This window comes from Prionailurus viverrinus, chromosome B1, assembly GCF_022837055.1.
Source record: "Prionailurus viverrinus isolate Anna chromosome B1, UM_Priviv_1.0, whole genome shotgun sequence".
Classification (NCBI taxonomy): domain Eukaryota; kingdom Metazoa; phylum Chordata; class Mammalia; order Carnivora; family Felidae; genus Prionailurus; species Prionailurus viverrinus.
In genome coordinates, this window is record NC_062564.1 from 102,259,797 (window position 1) to 102,275,665 (window position 15,869).

At 34.5% G+C, this 15,869-nt stretch overlaps 1 protein-coding gene across 4 annotated transcripts in view; it reads right to left on the reverse strand.

The window, feature by feature from the left end:
* The window catches only part of ADAD1 (adenosine deaminase domain containing 1), a 120,359-nt gene that overhangs the window by 100,215 nt on the left and 4,275 nt on the right, over nt 1-15,869 (reverse strand). For all 4 annotated transcript variants that reach the window (XM_047857537.1, XM_047857534.1, XM_047857535.1 and 1 more), the window contains exons 4-6: nt 15,214-15,381; nt 9,007-9,075; nt 4,667-4,792 (exon numbers count right to left, since the gene is read on the reverse strand). In XM_047857537.1, coding sequence (XP_047713493.1) covers nt 4,667-4,792; nt 9,007-9,075; nt 15,214-15,381 — 363 coding nt within the window. The remainder of the gene's footprint in view (nt 1-4,666; nt 4,793-9,006; nt 9,076-15,213; nt 15,382-15,869) is intronic.

A 15,869-nucleotide genomic window follows, 5' to 3' on the forward strand; every position in this document is an offset into this window, starting at 1 on the left:
GTATCAATCCCTGACCAAAAATCTTTCACCACTTACTATCTATATCTCATTAAATCCAACTTCTGATTGGATTTTATTTTTTTTCAATATATGAAATTTATTGTCAAATGGTTTCCATACACACCCAGTGCTCATCCCTAAAGGTGCCCTCCTCAGTACCCACCACCCACCCTCCCCTCCCTCCCACCCCCCATCAACCCTCAGTTTGTTCTGTTTTTAAGAGGCTTATGCTTTGGCTCTCTCCCACTCTAATCTCTTTTTTTTTTTTTTTTCTTCCCCTCCCCCATGGGTTTCTGTTAAGTTTCTCAGGATCCACATAAGAGTGAAAACATATGGTATCTGTCTTTCTCTGTATGGCTTATTTCACTTAGCATCATACTCTCCAGTTCCATCCACATTGCTACAAAGGGCCATATTTCATTTTTTCTCATTGCCCTGTAGTACTCCATTGTGTATATAAACCACAATTTCTTTATCCATTCATCAGTTGATGGACATTTAGGCTCTTTCCATAATTTGGCTATTGTTGAGAGTGCTACTATAAACTTGGGGTACAAGTGCCCCTATGCATCAGTACTCCTGTATCCCTTGGGTAAATTCCTAGCAGCGCTATTGCTGGGTCATAGGGTAGGTCTATTTTTAATTTTCTGAGGAACCTCCACACTGCTTTCCAGAGCGGCTGCACCAGTTTGCATTCCCACCAACACTGCAAGAGGGTTCCCGTTTCTCCACATCCTCTCCAGCATCTATAGTCTCCTGATTTGTTCATTTTGGCCACTCTGACTGGCATGAGGTGATACCTGAGTGTGGTTTTGATTTGTATTTCCCTGATAAGGAGCGACGCTGAACATCTTTTCATGTGCCTGTTGGCCATCCGGATGTCTTCTTTAGAGAAGTGTCTATTCATGTTTTCTGCCCATTTCTTCACTGGGTTATTTGTTTTTCGGGTGTGGAGTTTGGTGAGCTCTTTATAGATTTTGGATACTAGCCCTTTGTCCGATATGTCATTTGCGAATATCTTTTCCCATTCCGTTGGTTGCCTTTTAGTTTTGTTGGTTGTTTCCTTTGCTGTGCAGAAGCTTTTTATCTTCATAAGGTCCCAGTAATTCATTTTTGCTTTTAATTCCCTTGCCTTTGGGGATGTGTCAAGTAAGAGATTGTTACGGCTGAGGTCAGAGAGGTCTTTTCCTGCTTTGTCCTCTAGGGTTTGGATGGTTTCCTGTCTCACATTCAGGTCCTTTATCCATTTTGAGTTTATTTTTGTGAATGGTGTGAGAAAGTGGTCTAGTTTCAACCTTCTGCATGTTGCTGTCCAGTTCTCCCAGCACCATTTGTTAAAGAGACTGTCTTTTTTCCATTGGATGTTCTTTCCTACTTTGTCAAAGATGAGTTGGCCATACGTTTGTGGGTCTAGTTCTGGGGTTTCTATTCTATTCCATTGGTCTATGTGTCTGTTTTGGTGCCAATACCATGCTGTCTTGATGATGACAGCTTTGTAGTAGAGGCTAAAGTCTGGGATTGTGATGCCTCCTGCTTTGGTCTTCTTCTTCAAAATTACTTTGGCTATTTGGGGCCTTTTGTGGTTCCATATGAATTTTAGAACTGCTTGTTCTAGTTTCGAGAAGAATGCTGGTGCAATTTTGATTGGGATTGCTTGAATGTGTAGATAGCTTTGGGTAGTATTGACATTTTGACAATATTTATTCTTCCAATCCATGAGCAGGGAATGTCTTTCCATTTCTTTATATCTTCTTCAATTACCTTCATAAGCTTTCTATAGTTTTCAGCATACAGATCTTTTACATGTTTGGTTAGATTTATTCCTAGGTATTTTATGCTTCTTGGTGCAACTGTGAATGGGATCAGTTTCTTTATTTGTCTTTCTGTTGCTTCATTGTTAGTATATAAGAATGCAACTGATTTCTGTACATTGATTTTGTATCCTGCAACTTTGACGAATTCCCTGTCGTGTTCCTGATCTCAGGGAAAAAGCTCTCAGTTTTTCCCCGTTGAGGATGATGTTAGCTGTGGGCTTTTCATAAATGGCTTTTATGATCTTTAAGTATGTTCCTTCTATCCCGACTTTCTCAAGGGTTTTTATTAAGAAAGGGTGCTGGATTTTGTCAAAGGCCTTTTCTGCATCGATTGACAGGACCATATGGTCCTTATCTTTTCTTTTATTAATGTGATGTATCACGTTGATTTGCGAATGTTGAACCAGCCCTGCATCACAGGAATGAATCCCACTTGATCATGGTGAGTAATTCTTTTATATGCTGTTGAATTCGATTTGCTAGTATCTTATTGAGAATTTCTGCATCCGTATTCATCAGGGATATTGGCCTGTAGTTCTCTTTTTTTACTGGGTCTCTGTCTGGTTTAGGAATCAAAGTAATACTGGCTTCATAGAATGAGTCTGGAAGTTTTCCTTCCCCTTCTATTTCTTGGAATAGCTTGAGAAGGATAGGTATTATCTCTGCTTTAAACGTCTGGTAGAACTCCCCTGGGAAGCCATCTGGTCCTGGACTCTTATTTGTTGCGAGATTTTTGATAACCGATTCAATTTCTTTGCTGGTTATGGGGTCTGTTCAAGCTTTCTATTTCCTCCTGATTGAATTTTGGAAGCGTGTGGGTGTTTAGGAATTTGTCCATTTCTTCCAGGTTGTCCAATTTGTTGGCATATAATTTTTCATAGTATTCCCTGATAATTGTTTGTATCTCTGAGGGATTGGTTGTAATAATTCCATTTTCATTCATGATTTTATCTATTTGGGTCATTTCCCTTTTCTTTTTGAGAAGCCTGGCTAGAGGTTTGTCAATTTTGTTTATTTTTTCAAAAAACCAACTCTTGGTTTCGTTGATCTGCTCTACAGTTTTTTTAGATTCTATATTGTTTATTTCTGCTCTGATCTTTATTATTTCTCTTCTTCTGCTGGGTTTAGGCTGTCTTTGCTGTTCTGCTTCTAGTTCCTTTAGGTGTGCTGTTAGATTTTGTATTGGGGATTTTTCTTGTTTCTTGAGATAGGCCTGGATTGCAATGTATTTTCCTCTTAGGACTGCCTTCGCTGCATCCCAAAGCATTTGGATTGTTGTATTTTCCTTTTCGTTTGTTTCCTGATTGGATTTTAAATGACTCCAGAGGCACCTGTGTGGCTCAGTCGGTTAAGTGTCTAACTTTGGCTTAGGTCATGATCTCACAGTTCATGGGTTCGAGCCCCACATGGGGCTCTGTGCTGACAGCATGAAGCCTGGAGCCTGCTTCAGATTCTGTCTCCCTCTGTCTCTGCCCCTTCCCCACTCATACTCTCTCTTTCTCCTTCAAAATAAATATCAAAAAAATTTTTTTAAATAAATAAATAAATGACTCCATAATCTGGTAACATCTTATCAACCTAACAACATTTTGTATTAGTCCTGTGTGTGTGCGCGCATGCACGTGTGTGCATATATACGTTATGTATATGTATATATGTATATCTCTTCCACACTAGTAATAAATTTCTTTCATTGTTCCATAAAAAGTTTTCTCACTGCTGCTTTCTTCCCTCATATCTTTCTCCAAAAGTGTCTTCTTTTCCTCTATTTAAATAAGCCTTATTAATCCTTAAAGTTTCAGCTTAAGTCCCACTTGTTCCCAAAGATTTTAACTCTATCAGGTTTCTATTGTCTATGAATTTTTCATACATCTTTTGATCATAGAAAATAATTAACTTTTATCATCTTAGACTTTCACAACAGTATATATATCTTCTCTCCCCATTTAAATTATAAAAACTCCTTAAGACCAGGAACCAAACCTCCAATTTGTTTTATATCATCTATAATCTCTTAACTGAAATAAATATAAAATTTAAATACTTTTAATGATCAACATAGAACATTAAAGGGTAAATAAAAGATAAAATGTAGTTGGAATCATCATAATATCCACAAGAAAAACCAGAAGTTCATGATTTTCCATAGTAATCTTTTCTTACTTTAAAATGAAAATTTGGTCATTCATTATATCGAATCTTTCTCTTTGTCATAATGGAAATTAGAATTCAGTCTGGTAGTGGTTCTAACAGAGTTATTGTTTAAAATGTTAGGCATTTTACCATTCTGCAGTTCTCTAGTTTCTGGTCAGTACATTTTATTTTTTTTTCAACGGTTTTTTTTTTTTTTTTTTGGGACAGAGAGAGACAGAGCATGAACGGGGGAGGGGCAGAGAGAGAGGGAGACACAGAATCGGAAACAGGCTCCAGGCTCCGAGCCATCAGCCCAGAGCCTGACGCAGGGCTCGAACTCACGGACCGCGAGATCGTGACCTGGCTGAAGTCAGACGCTTAACCAACTGCGCCAGCCAGGCGCCCCTGGTCAATATATTTTAACTTTGAGAGCCTTTGTGTTTAATGATATACACCCACTATGTATGTAAGCAATGAACCATGGGAAGCTACCCCAAAACTCAAGAGCACACTTTACACCCTATATGTTAGCCAATTTGGCAATAAATTATATTTAAAAAAATGATACACACCCACTAGAAAAAGCCACTTCAAATCAATGCAATACCACTGTAAAAAGGGTCAAAGTTATTTAATTAAAATACTACTATATACATCTTAAAATTAGGATATTTAATAGCTTTTCTACAAACCAACACATCCCATGTATTTGGACTTACCTCTTTCAATTATAAAAGCAGCCAATGAATTGCTACATTTCAGATATTCTGAATGATTATATATTAGTTGATTAAATGTTTCTTTAACAATTTGTGATATCTTTCCATGCTGAATATGTCTCCCTTCTGGAAAAAAAAAATCAAATGGAGTATGAATTTGAAGAACACTGTGCTTTCTTGCAGAGGCCTCTATTATTCCAATTACAACCTTAACAATTGAGTTTGTAACTTATAGATGTGTAAGCAAATTATAACTTACATCATGACTGATATTTTAAAGCATTCCATTCCAAATAAAACACGTTATTAAGCTTTATAGAAAATTTCTCTTAATGTCTTCATATTACACACTAGAGAGTTACTGATCTATATTTGTTGAAATATTCAAAAGTCCTATAAGACACACTTCTATGTTGTATAGGATTATTCTACATTGCCAGACAACCAACATCTCACTGAAAGCCAGTAGTCTTCCCTCATCATTGTGATAACTGAAATACATTCCTTAGTATTTGCCCCACTGAGAACCACTGAAAAACACAGAGCACTTAGACCCTTGATATAGTTCCATGTTCCTACTAAAAAGTCCTAAACTTTGAAAGGGGATAAAGACAGTGTTAAGTAACCAGGATTACCACAGAACAGTTTATAATCAAGAATATACATCAGAAGTTACCCATGGATTTTTTTTTAAACATGACAGAGGGATACCTGGGTGGCTCAGCTGCTTAAGCGTCCAACTTTAGTTCAGGCCATGATCTCATGGTTCATAAGCTCGAGCCCCACATATGGTTCTCTACTCTTAGTGTGGAGACCACTTCATATTCTCTCTCTGCCTCTCCCCTGCTCCCTCTCTCTCTCAAATAAAAATATTTAAAAAAAATTTTAAAAACATGAGAGAACTTAAGATTCTGGGGTAGGGCCCTGGCCATTTGTTGCTTTGTGTATCCCTACTGAAGGACCCTTGTTTTAGAGAATGAGAGGTTGCAGAATCACCTGATACCATACAGTGTTTCTCAAAGTTTAGTTGTAAGACACTGACAGTTCCTCATGTTTCATGATGGCTGCTAAGCAGTCTACCAAGTAGTCTGTAGCCCATTTCATATTTTCAGAGGAAAAAAAGCAATGAAAGAACTTTTCTATCATGCATTATGTATATATGAAATGAATAATTGATTATAATTTTCATAGAAATTCTTTTGACCTGCTCAATAATAAATTCATTAAAAGCACACAAGTAATAAAAATTTGATGTTGGTCTCAGCTAACATTCTGCTAACTGGATACAACACATTGTAGTTAGGTCATTTGCATGCTTTTGTTTATATTTGTTAATATTTAATTTTTCTGTTAATACTGTTAATGCTATTTTATTGGCCAAAATAAACTCCAAATTCACATTATCAAGAAGAATGAGAACAATCATAAAATTAATCACAAAATGAAGCTCTGAGGGAAAAAAGAATAAAGTAATGGCTATATTCTTTTATCTCATCGCAAAGCATACAATGTGGAGGTAAAAATTATTATAATTGCATGCTAGCAGACATTTACCTAAAATTGGTCAAAACCATCAATGTGTGGTGTATAAATTAGTTTTTGGTCCTTATGCAGTAAAAATATAAATGAGAAATTCTCAGCATCTTGGCTCTGCTTATCACCAAAAACTCATCATACAGAAGCAGTATTCATTTAAGGATATTTTAAAATTTTACTTTTTTTTTTTAACTGAAACAGCAATATAAAGATTTACATTCAGAGGTTCCCTCACCAAATGTGGGCACTATTTTAGTTCTTAACAGAAATTTTTAGAATCTATAAACATATATCACTTCAAAATATAAAAACTGGGACATGCTGAAATGCACCCTTTGCATTTACTTGGTCTTGGTCATCACTCAAGGATAGACATACTAACTACCACATCCTTCCTAATGGATCTACAGAATGTACTATAATTTGTTTAATTACACCACATGTAGTTAGCAATTATTTTGTATTACGATATGGAGTAGAAAACCACACTGCAATTAGTACTGCTAGAGTAAGAATCGTGTATGGGGCAAGAGAATGTTTTGCTACGCATTAAAAGATTGCACCTAAATATCATAAAGAACACTTGTGTCTTAACAATGTATCAGTAATCCTCTTGATCTTAATTCAGTGTTGAAGGAAATAATATTGTGAATATAATCAAATCTTAGGTACTAAATTTTATCTCTTAGTACCATGCATGTAAAAAAATAAGTAGTATCATTTTCCTTATACATGTGTTCCAGCTATTGAGGAAATAAAATGATTTCACAAATTACTGAAAATGAAGAATGAGGTAACAACATGACACACATAATCCCAAGTAACACCATTTCTTTGATTTCAAGTTGCCAATTTCAAGTGTCATGTGTTTTTAGTATCATGTGTAATCTGAACTTATCTTCAAAGCCAAAATATCATTTTTTTAACATTTATTCATTTTTGAGAGACAGAGACAGAGAGTGAGCAGGGGAGGAGCAGAGAGAGAGGGAGACACAAAATCTGAAGCAGGCTCCAGGCTCTGAGCTGTCAGCAGAGTTTGATGTAGGGCTTGAACTCACAAACCGTGAGATCATGACCTAAGCTGAAGTCGGATGCTCAACAGACTGAGTCACCCAGGTGCCTCCCAAAATATCACTGATTTTAATGAAGATATGGTCCAGTCAGAGATATGGCAGAGCGAACAGGCTGTGAAATAGTGGTATCTTTTATAACTGGCATAGCAGAATCTGTTTAAGAAATTATTGTGAGTCTCAAATCTTTTTTCTTCAAAGGCAATAACATCCAACTCCTGTATTTGAAGGATGATGTTTGCTCTCCTTTTTCTGACACTTGACTCCTGTCTGCGCCTACCAAAGCTGACCCTAATCTTGTATTTCTTTAAACATACTGTTAACATATGTTCTTTCTTCCCCACAGACTGATCTGTTTTCTCAGGGTAATCATAATCTGTGTTATTTGTCAATCATTGACCGGAGATTCTACCCCACTATTCATTAAAATTGCCCACAGAGGCTGAAAAGACAGACCAGAGCCCTTTCCCATATTAAGAGATGACTATTGCTGGATTGATCCCTCACTTCCCTTCTCTTCATCAATTCTTATGAATGTTAGATCAAGTGACTTTATTAAACTGTTGGTAGACTTTGCCATTTGAATGTGCCTACTTTCCCTCGTCTGGTCCTTTTACTGCAAACAAACTCATAAATGTGCAGGGTCTTTCTCTGTTTTAGAGAAAGATATAACAATAACAATGAGAAAAAAAAGACAACAGAAAACAAGTTTGACTAAGCATAAAACCCATTTTTCAAATCCTAATCTGCAGACATAGAAAAGAGAAAGGTAGGCTCTTTTTCATTTTAATTCTATAAATACTCTAAACTTTGAAGACTGAAATGTTACCACTATGTAGGCAATGAAGAAGTAAAGAGTAATTTCCTGACTTTCAGAGGATTCATAAACCAATGAATGGGAAAAGTATACAATAACTACCATACAGTATTGAATATGACAAAGTATTATAATAAAACGTTACTATTTAGGAAGCATCTACTGGCACTGCTTTAAGTATTTTACATATATGATTACACGGAATCCTCGCAATTACCCTACAAGGTAATTATTATTATGGACATTTTACAAATGGAAAAATTAAGGTACATGGAGAAATAGTTGATCTTTGGTCATGTAATTAGTAACTGCAATTGCAGTCATAGTTTTCCTGAGCTTGTGTGACAAATAACTGCGATTAAGAAACTGATTATTTAAAATGAATGCCCAACCATTAAGCACTACCAGAAAGCTGTTGGTTTTCATTAATGACAAGCCTTCAAAAGAAAAGCATTCTCAAAAGAGAAGATATATGAAATTGATGAACCATCTCCTCATATGAAAAAAGTCATTTCTTCAATTTTTCCTCTCCATTCCTCATTTCTCATTTTTAGCACAATATAGAAGGAAATTCTTCTCCTTGTAGAAGTCTGATAGGTTTGAATGATAAAATACTAATGTATTTTCATACCTAAATTATCTTAAAGTTTATTTTGAGATAGAGCTCATGTGTGGGAGAGGCAGAGAGAGAAGGGAGAGAGAATCCCAAGCAGGCTAACGTGCTGTCAGCGTGGAGCCCGATGTCAGGCTTGAACTCATGAACCGTCAAATTATGACCTGAGCTGAAATCAAGAGCCGGACACTTAACTGACTGAGCCACCCAGGCACCCCACCTGAGCATATTTTAATTATATGCTGTTATAACTTTTTATTGGGCTCCGCTTCTAAAAAAATATCATTATGAAGGACTTTCTTACCATAATGTATTTTTGAGACATAGACTGGTTCAGGTGAAACAACAGGTTCTGCAGGGATAGGAGGAGGACCTGTAAATAAAATAAAAATGTAAAGAAACGTTAAGCTTCCGTGTTCCAAAAAGCAGGTACCTTACTATTATGTAACACACATATTAGATTATTATCTAAAAATGATTATTTTTTCTGTATAGTTCTGCCAACTCTAGGCCATCAAATCTCTATTAGCTCAGACTTAGTAAATGTCCTGCCTTACTGAAATTATACAAACACATTTCTGGATTTCCTAATTTATCAGCACAAGCATAATTGCTACCATATAGTTGGTGTTGTAATAGATGCAACGTTCTGAAAAACATTTAAAATTAAACCTTGTTTTAGATGCCCATGAACAATTCTCTATTTACAGTAATACTATGCAAAATACTTAAAATTATTATCCTATCAAAATTTTAATATGTGAGAATTATCATTTTTCCTAGGGGTATACTTCATTCAAAGTTTTCAAAGCTGTTAGTCTCATTCTTTGCAATGGCTTTCCAATTTGTTTCCCAAGTTAGGGAATCTAGGAAAAACAAACCAAAAAAGAACACTAAACCAAAGAAACAAAAAAAGATCATAAAAGTTTAAATGAAGAGGCTCCAGGAGCAAAGGTTCAAGATATTAGATCTCTCAAGAATCATTCATAAAGACAAAGGAAGCAAAAAAGCTGCTCCTCTGTACTTCATTTTGACTAAGATGAAATACTGGCCAAATACATAAAAGTTAGCAAGGAAAGATTAGCAATGTCATCTTGTTAGTTAAGCAAAGGCTAACTATAGATATATACACTCTGGACTTTAGAAAAGCAGAACCTTAAAAACTCAAAGAAAGATGATTTTTTTCCATTTACTAGTGCACTAGGCACAAGTGGAGTGAAAAACACAGATATTAAATCCTATTTATCAAGCACAAATAATTTCAATAAAGAAAATGTGACTGTACCAGTTGCACTGGATCTTAAGAGGCACTGTATAAATAAGCAAAATAGTCTTGAAAAAGAACAAAGGTGGAAGACTCACACTTCACTATATCAAAACTTAATACAAAGTGACAGTAAATAAAAGCAGTATGGTAATGGCATAAAGACATACAGACCAATGGAACAGGGAATGCAGAAATAAATTCTCACTTATTTTGTCAAATGATTCTTGACAAGGGTGCCAGTATCATTCAAAAACAGAAAAGGCAATCTTTTCAATGATGCTAGAAAAACTGGATATTCACATGCAAAAGATTAAAGATGGACACCTACCTAACACTACATACAGAAATTAAGTCAGTATGGATCAAAGACCCAAACATAAGGGCAAAAGCCATGAAGCTCTTAGAAGAAAACAAAGAGAAAAGCTTGATGATGACACTGGATTTGGCAATAATTCCCTGGATATGACCCTAAAAGTACAGGCAATAAAAACCTGGGATTTTATCAAAATTAAATACTTTTATGAATCAAAAACCACTAATAACAGAGTAAAATGTAAATCACAAAAAGGGAGAAAACATAGGTACCTCACATATCTGATAAGCCATTGACATCCAGAATATACAGCAGTCCTCCCCTTATCTGAGGTGATTAGTTCCACTGCAAATAATACTGAACCCTATATATATATATATATATATATATATATATATATATATATACACACACACACACACACACAATGTTTTTAATATGTATGTTATACGCACATCCTTGTGATAAAGTTTAATTTATAAACTAGAAAAAATTAGTAATAGTAAGAAATTAATAGAATATACATACTGTAATAAGAATTATGTGAATATAGTCCTCTCTCTCAAAATATCTTATTGTACTATACTCACCTTTCTTGCAACGGGAGATGATAAAATGTGATGAGATGAAGTAAAGTGAATGACACAGGCATTGTGATGTAGTGTTAGGCTACTATTGACCTTCTGATGACATGTCAGAAGAAGAATCATCTGCTTCCAGACCACAGTTGACCACAGGTAAGTAAAGCCACAGAAGGTGAAACTGTGAATAAGAAGGGAACTACTGGATAGAGGACTCCTAAAACTCAACAAAAAGACCAATGACCCAATTCAAAAATGGGCAAAAGAATGGAGTATGACATATCTCTGAAGAAGATATACAAGTGGCACATGAAAAATGCTCACCATCACTAGTCAGTAAGAAAATGCAAATCAAAGTCACAATGAGATGCCACATCACACCCAAAAGGATGGCTACTATTTAAAAAACCCAGAACATAACAAGCATTGGTGAGGATGTGGAAAAACTGGAACCTTTCCACACTGTAGGCAGGAATGTCAAATAGTGCAGCCATTATAAAGAATAGTACAGCAGCTCTTAAAAATTTAAATATAAAATTATCATATTACCTAGCAGTTCCACTTCTGGGTATAAATCCCAAAGAAATGGAACCAGAATGTCAAAGAGATATTCGTACACCTATGTTCATAGCAGCATTAGTCACAATAGCCAAATTTGAGGCAACCCAAGTATGTATCAACTGATGAATGGATAAACAAAATGTGGTATATACATACAAGAGAGTATTATTCAGCCTTAAAAAGGAAGGAAATTTTGATACATGCTACAATAAAAACTTTGAGGACATAATGATAAGTGAAAGAAGTCAGCAATGAAAGACAAATACTGTATGATTCCATTTGAGGTACCTAGAAAAATTCTCATAGAAAATAGAATGGTAATTGCCATGAGCTTGGTGTGGAGTGGGGGTGGAGAAGGAATGAGTAATTTTTTAATGGGTATAGAATTTCAGTTTTTCAAGATGAAAAGATCTCTGGATATTGGATACACAACAAAGTAAATATATTTAACACGAAAGTGTACACTTAAGACAATTACGATACTAAAATTTATATTTTATGTATATGCAGTACAAAATTTTATTTTACCACACTAAAAACCTCAATTTTTTTTTTAATTTTTTTTTTCAACGTTTATTTATTTTTGGGACAGAGAGAGACAGAGCATGAACGGGGGAGGGGCAGAGAGAGAGGGAGACACAGAACCGGAAACAGGCTCCAGGCTCCGAGCCATCAGCCCAGAGCCCGATGCGGGGCTCGAACTCACGGACCGCGAGATCGTGACCTGGCTGAAGTCGGACGCTTAACCGACTGCGCCACCCACCCCTAAAAACCTCAATTTTTTAAAAAAGCAGTATTGAAATAAGCTAAACTTAGAACCAGATTCTTAAATCATTGTATAAAAAGTGTTAAGATTTTCAAAACCTAACAGAGTATTATTAATAACACTGTCCTTGAAAAAACTTAGAGCAACATTATACAGTTAATTAACAATTATGATTATACTTAAAAAACACCATGTACAAAATATGAAAGAAGCAATACGTGGAAAATAATTTTTTTGAGCTCAGAATTTTGAAAAAAATTAAAAATATGGTTTTTAAGTGTTTAGGGCATTTTAAAGAAAATGTAACTCACTGTAAAGAAAAAGGTGACTTAATTAAATTTTTACCAGGCTCTGTGACCACAGAAAATACATTATTAAAAACTTTTAGTCATAATTAAGGCACTATTGGCACTTTTTGAGAAAACAATGGTATTGAAAATAACAGTGGTACCAGTGGAGATGGGAAAATGTTTTAATTTTCACAAAAAAGGGAAAAGATATTTAAAAACTAAAAATCATATCCCACCAGGCAAAACATTTGCTAGCCCTAAATAAGCATTTTGAAGTATTTATCATTAGAAGCCAACCATAAATATTTTCTGATGATTAAGTTAGATGCTTGGGAAATTGTGTAGATAGATTTTAACTTAATTTTAACAACACATTTTACATCTTAGCTCCCTGAGAGTAGAGGACAGGTCTTATGTAATTCTAGATCCTCAGCACCTACCACAGGCCCTGGAACATAGTACATCCTGAAAACATTTATTGATTTATTCATTCTGCTGCATGCTACTATTGGAAGGAAACTGGGAAAATATTGCTGGGGACGTACCTAGATGGGCTGATAGCTGATAAAATAATCACATATAAAGGATTTCAATAAATAAACTGAAAGAATGTCTTAAGAATATTATTTGTCACAGGTTCTACATTTTACATTAATTTGTTAAAGACTCTGGAAAGGCAAAGGCATATCTATAAAAAAATAAATCTAAATAAATCACTTGTCACACTAAGCTCTAGGTGAGTAAAATTTGTTCACTCAGGGCATAAAGCAGTGTGAGAATGGATAAATGAATGATGGACAAAAACGAATACTAGTAAAGATGACAAAATTATCAAATGATAAAATCAGAACTCAAAATTATCAAGTGATTTCATATTAGGAAGGAATTTCTAGGTTAAAATCAGTACCTTCTAAATATTTAAAAGAAAAAAAGTCAAAACATTATCCACAGGACAAAAGGAAAAAAAATGCATAACATGACATCAGACATTCATAATAAGTGCAAATGTTAAAGCTTTTTATTGAAATATTTATTGACTAGGTCAAAAAAGTCTAATTTTATGCACAAAAGAAAATCATTAAAAACAAAACAACAGGATAAAGACACTGGACCAATACAAAGTTTAACAAAGTATCAATCTGAGAATTCCAAAAAATTCAAGACCAAAACATATATAACATAAAATATACAAGATAAAAAAGTTATTTTATATTGAATTAAAAAAATATACACTGTAACAACATGAAATCACTGCATCACTGCTCTATAGGTCAAATAACATGTAAAAATGAAAGCATTTCAATAAAATAAGGATAATGACATTTATAGTGCCAGCATGTATAAGACATATACCAGAATCATCATACCTAGCCCTTTAATTAATAAACCTGAAAAATAGTGAAGAGAAAATAATGTGAAAATTAACAAAGTACGTTCTTAAGTACTTAATAAATCCAAAGTATGACAAACTATTTGAAAACAATGAAAAAACCACACATCAAAACTCACAAGATGTGGCAAAATAAATCATTTTTAATTATTAGTTTTAAACAACAAAAATAAAGATACATGAAAGAAGAGTTGAACATAGAACAAAAAGTTTAAGTATTAAGAAAGACAAAATAAATAGACTAAAAACAAACCAAAAAAAAGCCCAGTAGTAAAATAAAGTGATGATTTGTATTTAAAAAGAATGAGTTTATAATCACTGTTTATCTGATTTTTCTTTTTTTTAAGTTATCATTTACAGATGAACCAAAATGTAATCTACCGTTAAATGAGCAAAAATTGCTCACTATGACAAAATTTGCTTACTATGCTAGCATATATAACATGGTAACATATTCCTCAAATTGATTATTAGTAATAAAAGCTACCATCATTTTATTACAAATTATTCACTAAACACTAGGTAAGGGCTTTGCATACATTACTTAGTTAATTCTAATAACAGCATAGGAGTAGTTACTATTGGTGTCCCCACTTTTTATGTTTTTTTATTTTTTATTTATTCTTTTTTTTAATGTCCTCCCTTTTTAAATGATGAAGCTTGCATTTAGAGGGCAAATAACTTGTCTGTTCAGAGTCAATATTCCACCTTCAGCAATTAATTCTGGAATTTACACTTAACCTATTTGCTGTGTTACTTTAGGCCATTATTTTCTCCAATAACTCTACCATCACTGAATTTAATATAAGCCAACTTCACAAAAATTGCATTTAAAAACTCTAAGCATTAAATGCACAGTATTAAAGCGCATAATAAGAATCCAATGAACTACAGAGAAAATCAAGTTTCTGGATATGAAGCTCTTGAGAATCTGACAAATTATCAGATAATTCAGCCAACATGTTCATATAATTTGGTGCTGAAATATACAAGAGTATTTTTTTCTTTTATATAAAATCTTTGTATTCTTTCCTTTGCTATTATTTTTGTTTTTAACTCAAGTATAATTAATATACAGCATTATATTAATTTCAGGTGTATGATATAGTGATTCAACAATTCTATACGTTTGTTACACAGTACTCATCACAATGGGTATACTCAATCCCCCATACAGGAGCATTTTAACTAATATTAAATATGTCAGCAATCAGCAATGGAAGAAAATAAATTCTGCCATTTCTCTCCTGTAGTTGCCAAATAATTCTTCATTAACAAATCCTTCAGTGATTCCTTCTGGAAAAAGATTAATTTTACAAACATTTGTAATCAAGAGTATTTACCTGATGTTTCTAAAATTCTTGGCTCAGGTTCATCCAATTGTAGAAGCTCATCAAGAGCTAATTTTGCTGCATTGGATCTAGACTCCTTTTTATTTTGTCCCAGTCCAGTCTTATATTGAACACCATCCACCACAGCACAAAAAGCAAAATATGGTCCCATAATGTTACCTTGAAAAAGAAGTCAGAATGAATGCTGCAACAATTCATAATATGTTCTTGCAAATGACATTTTATAAAGAAAAAATATCCTAGTACAAACACTGTGGAAAACTATCTTGGCCTATTAGTTTTGTGTTTTATTTTATTTTATTTATTACAGCCAATGCAGGTTAAATATTTTTTTTATGTTCTTTATTTTTGAGAGATAGAGAGAGAGAGAGAGTGCAAAGGAGAGAGCATGCAAAGCAGAGGGACAGGCAGAGAGAGAGGGAGACACAGAATCCGAAGCAGGCTCCAGGCTCTGAGCTGTCAGCACAGAGCCTGATGTGGGGCTCAAACCCATGGACAGTGAGATTGTGGCCTGAGCTGAAGTTGGACGCTTAACCGACTGAGATGCCCAGGTGCCCCACAGCCAATGCAGGTTAAAAGCAAAGCTGGATGAACCCCTGAACCAGTTCTGAGGAATTCATCAGGCAGCCAGGTTAGCTCCAAATTCA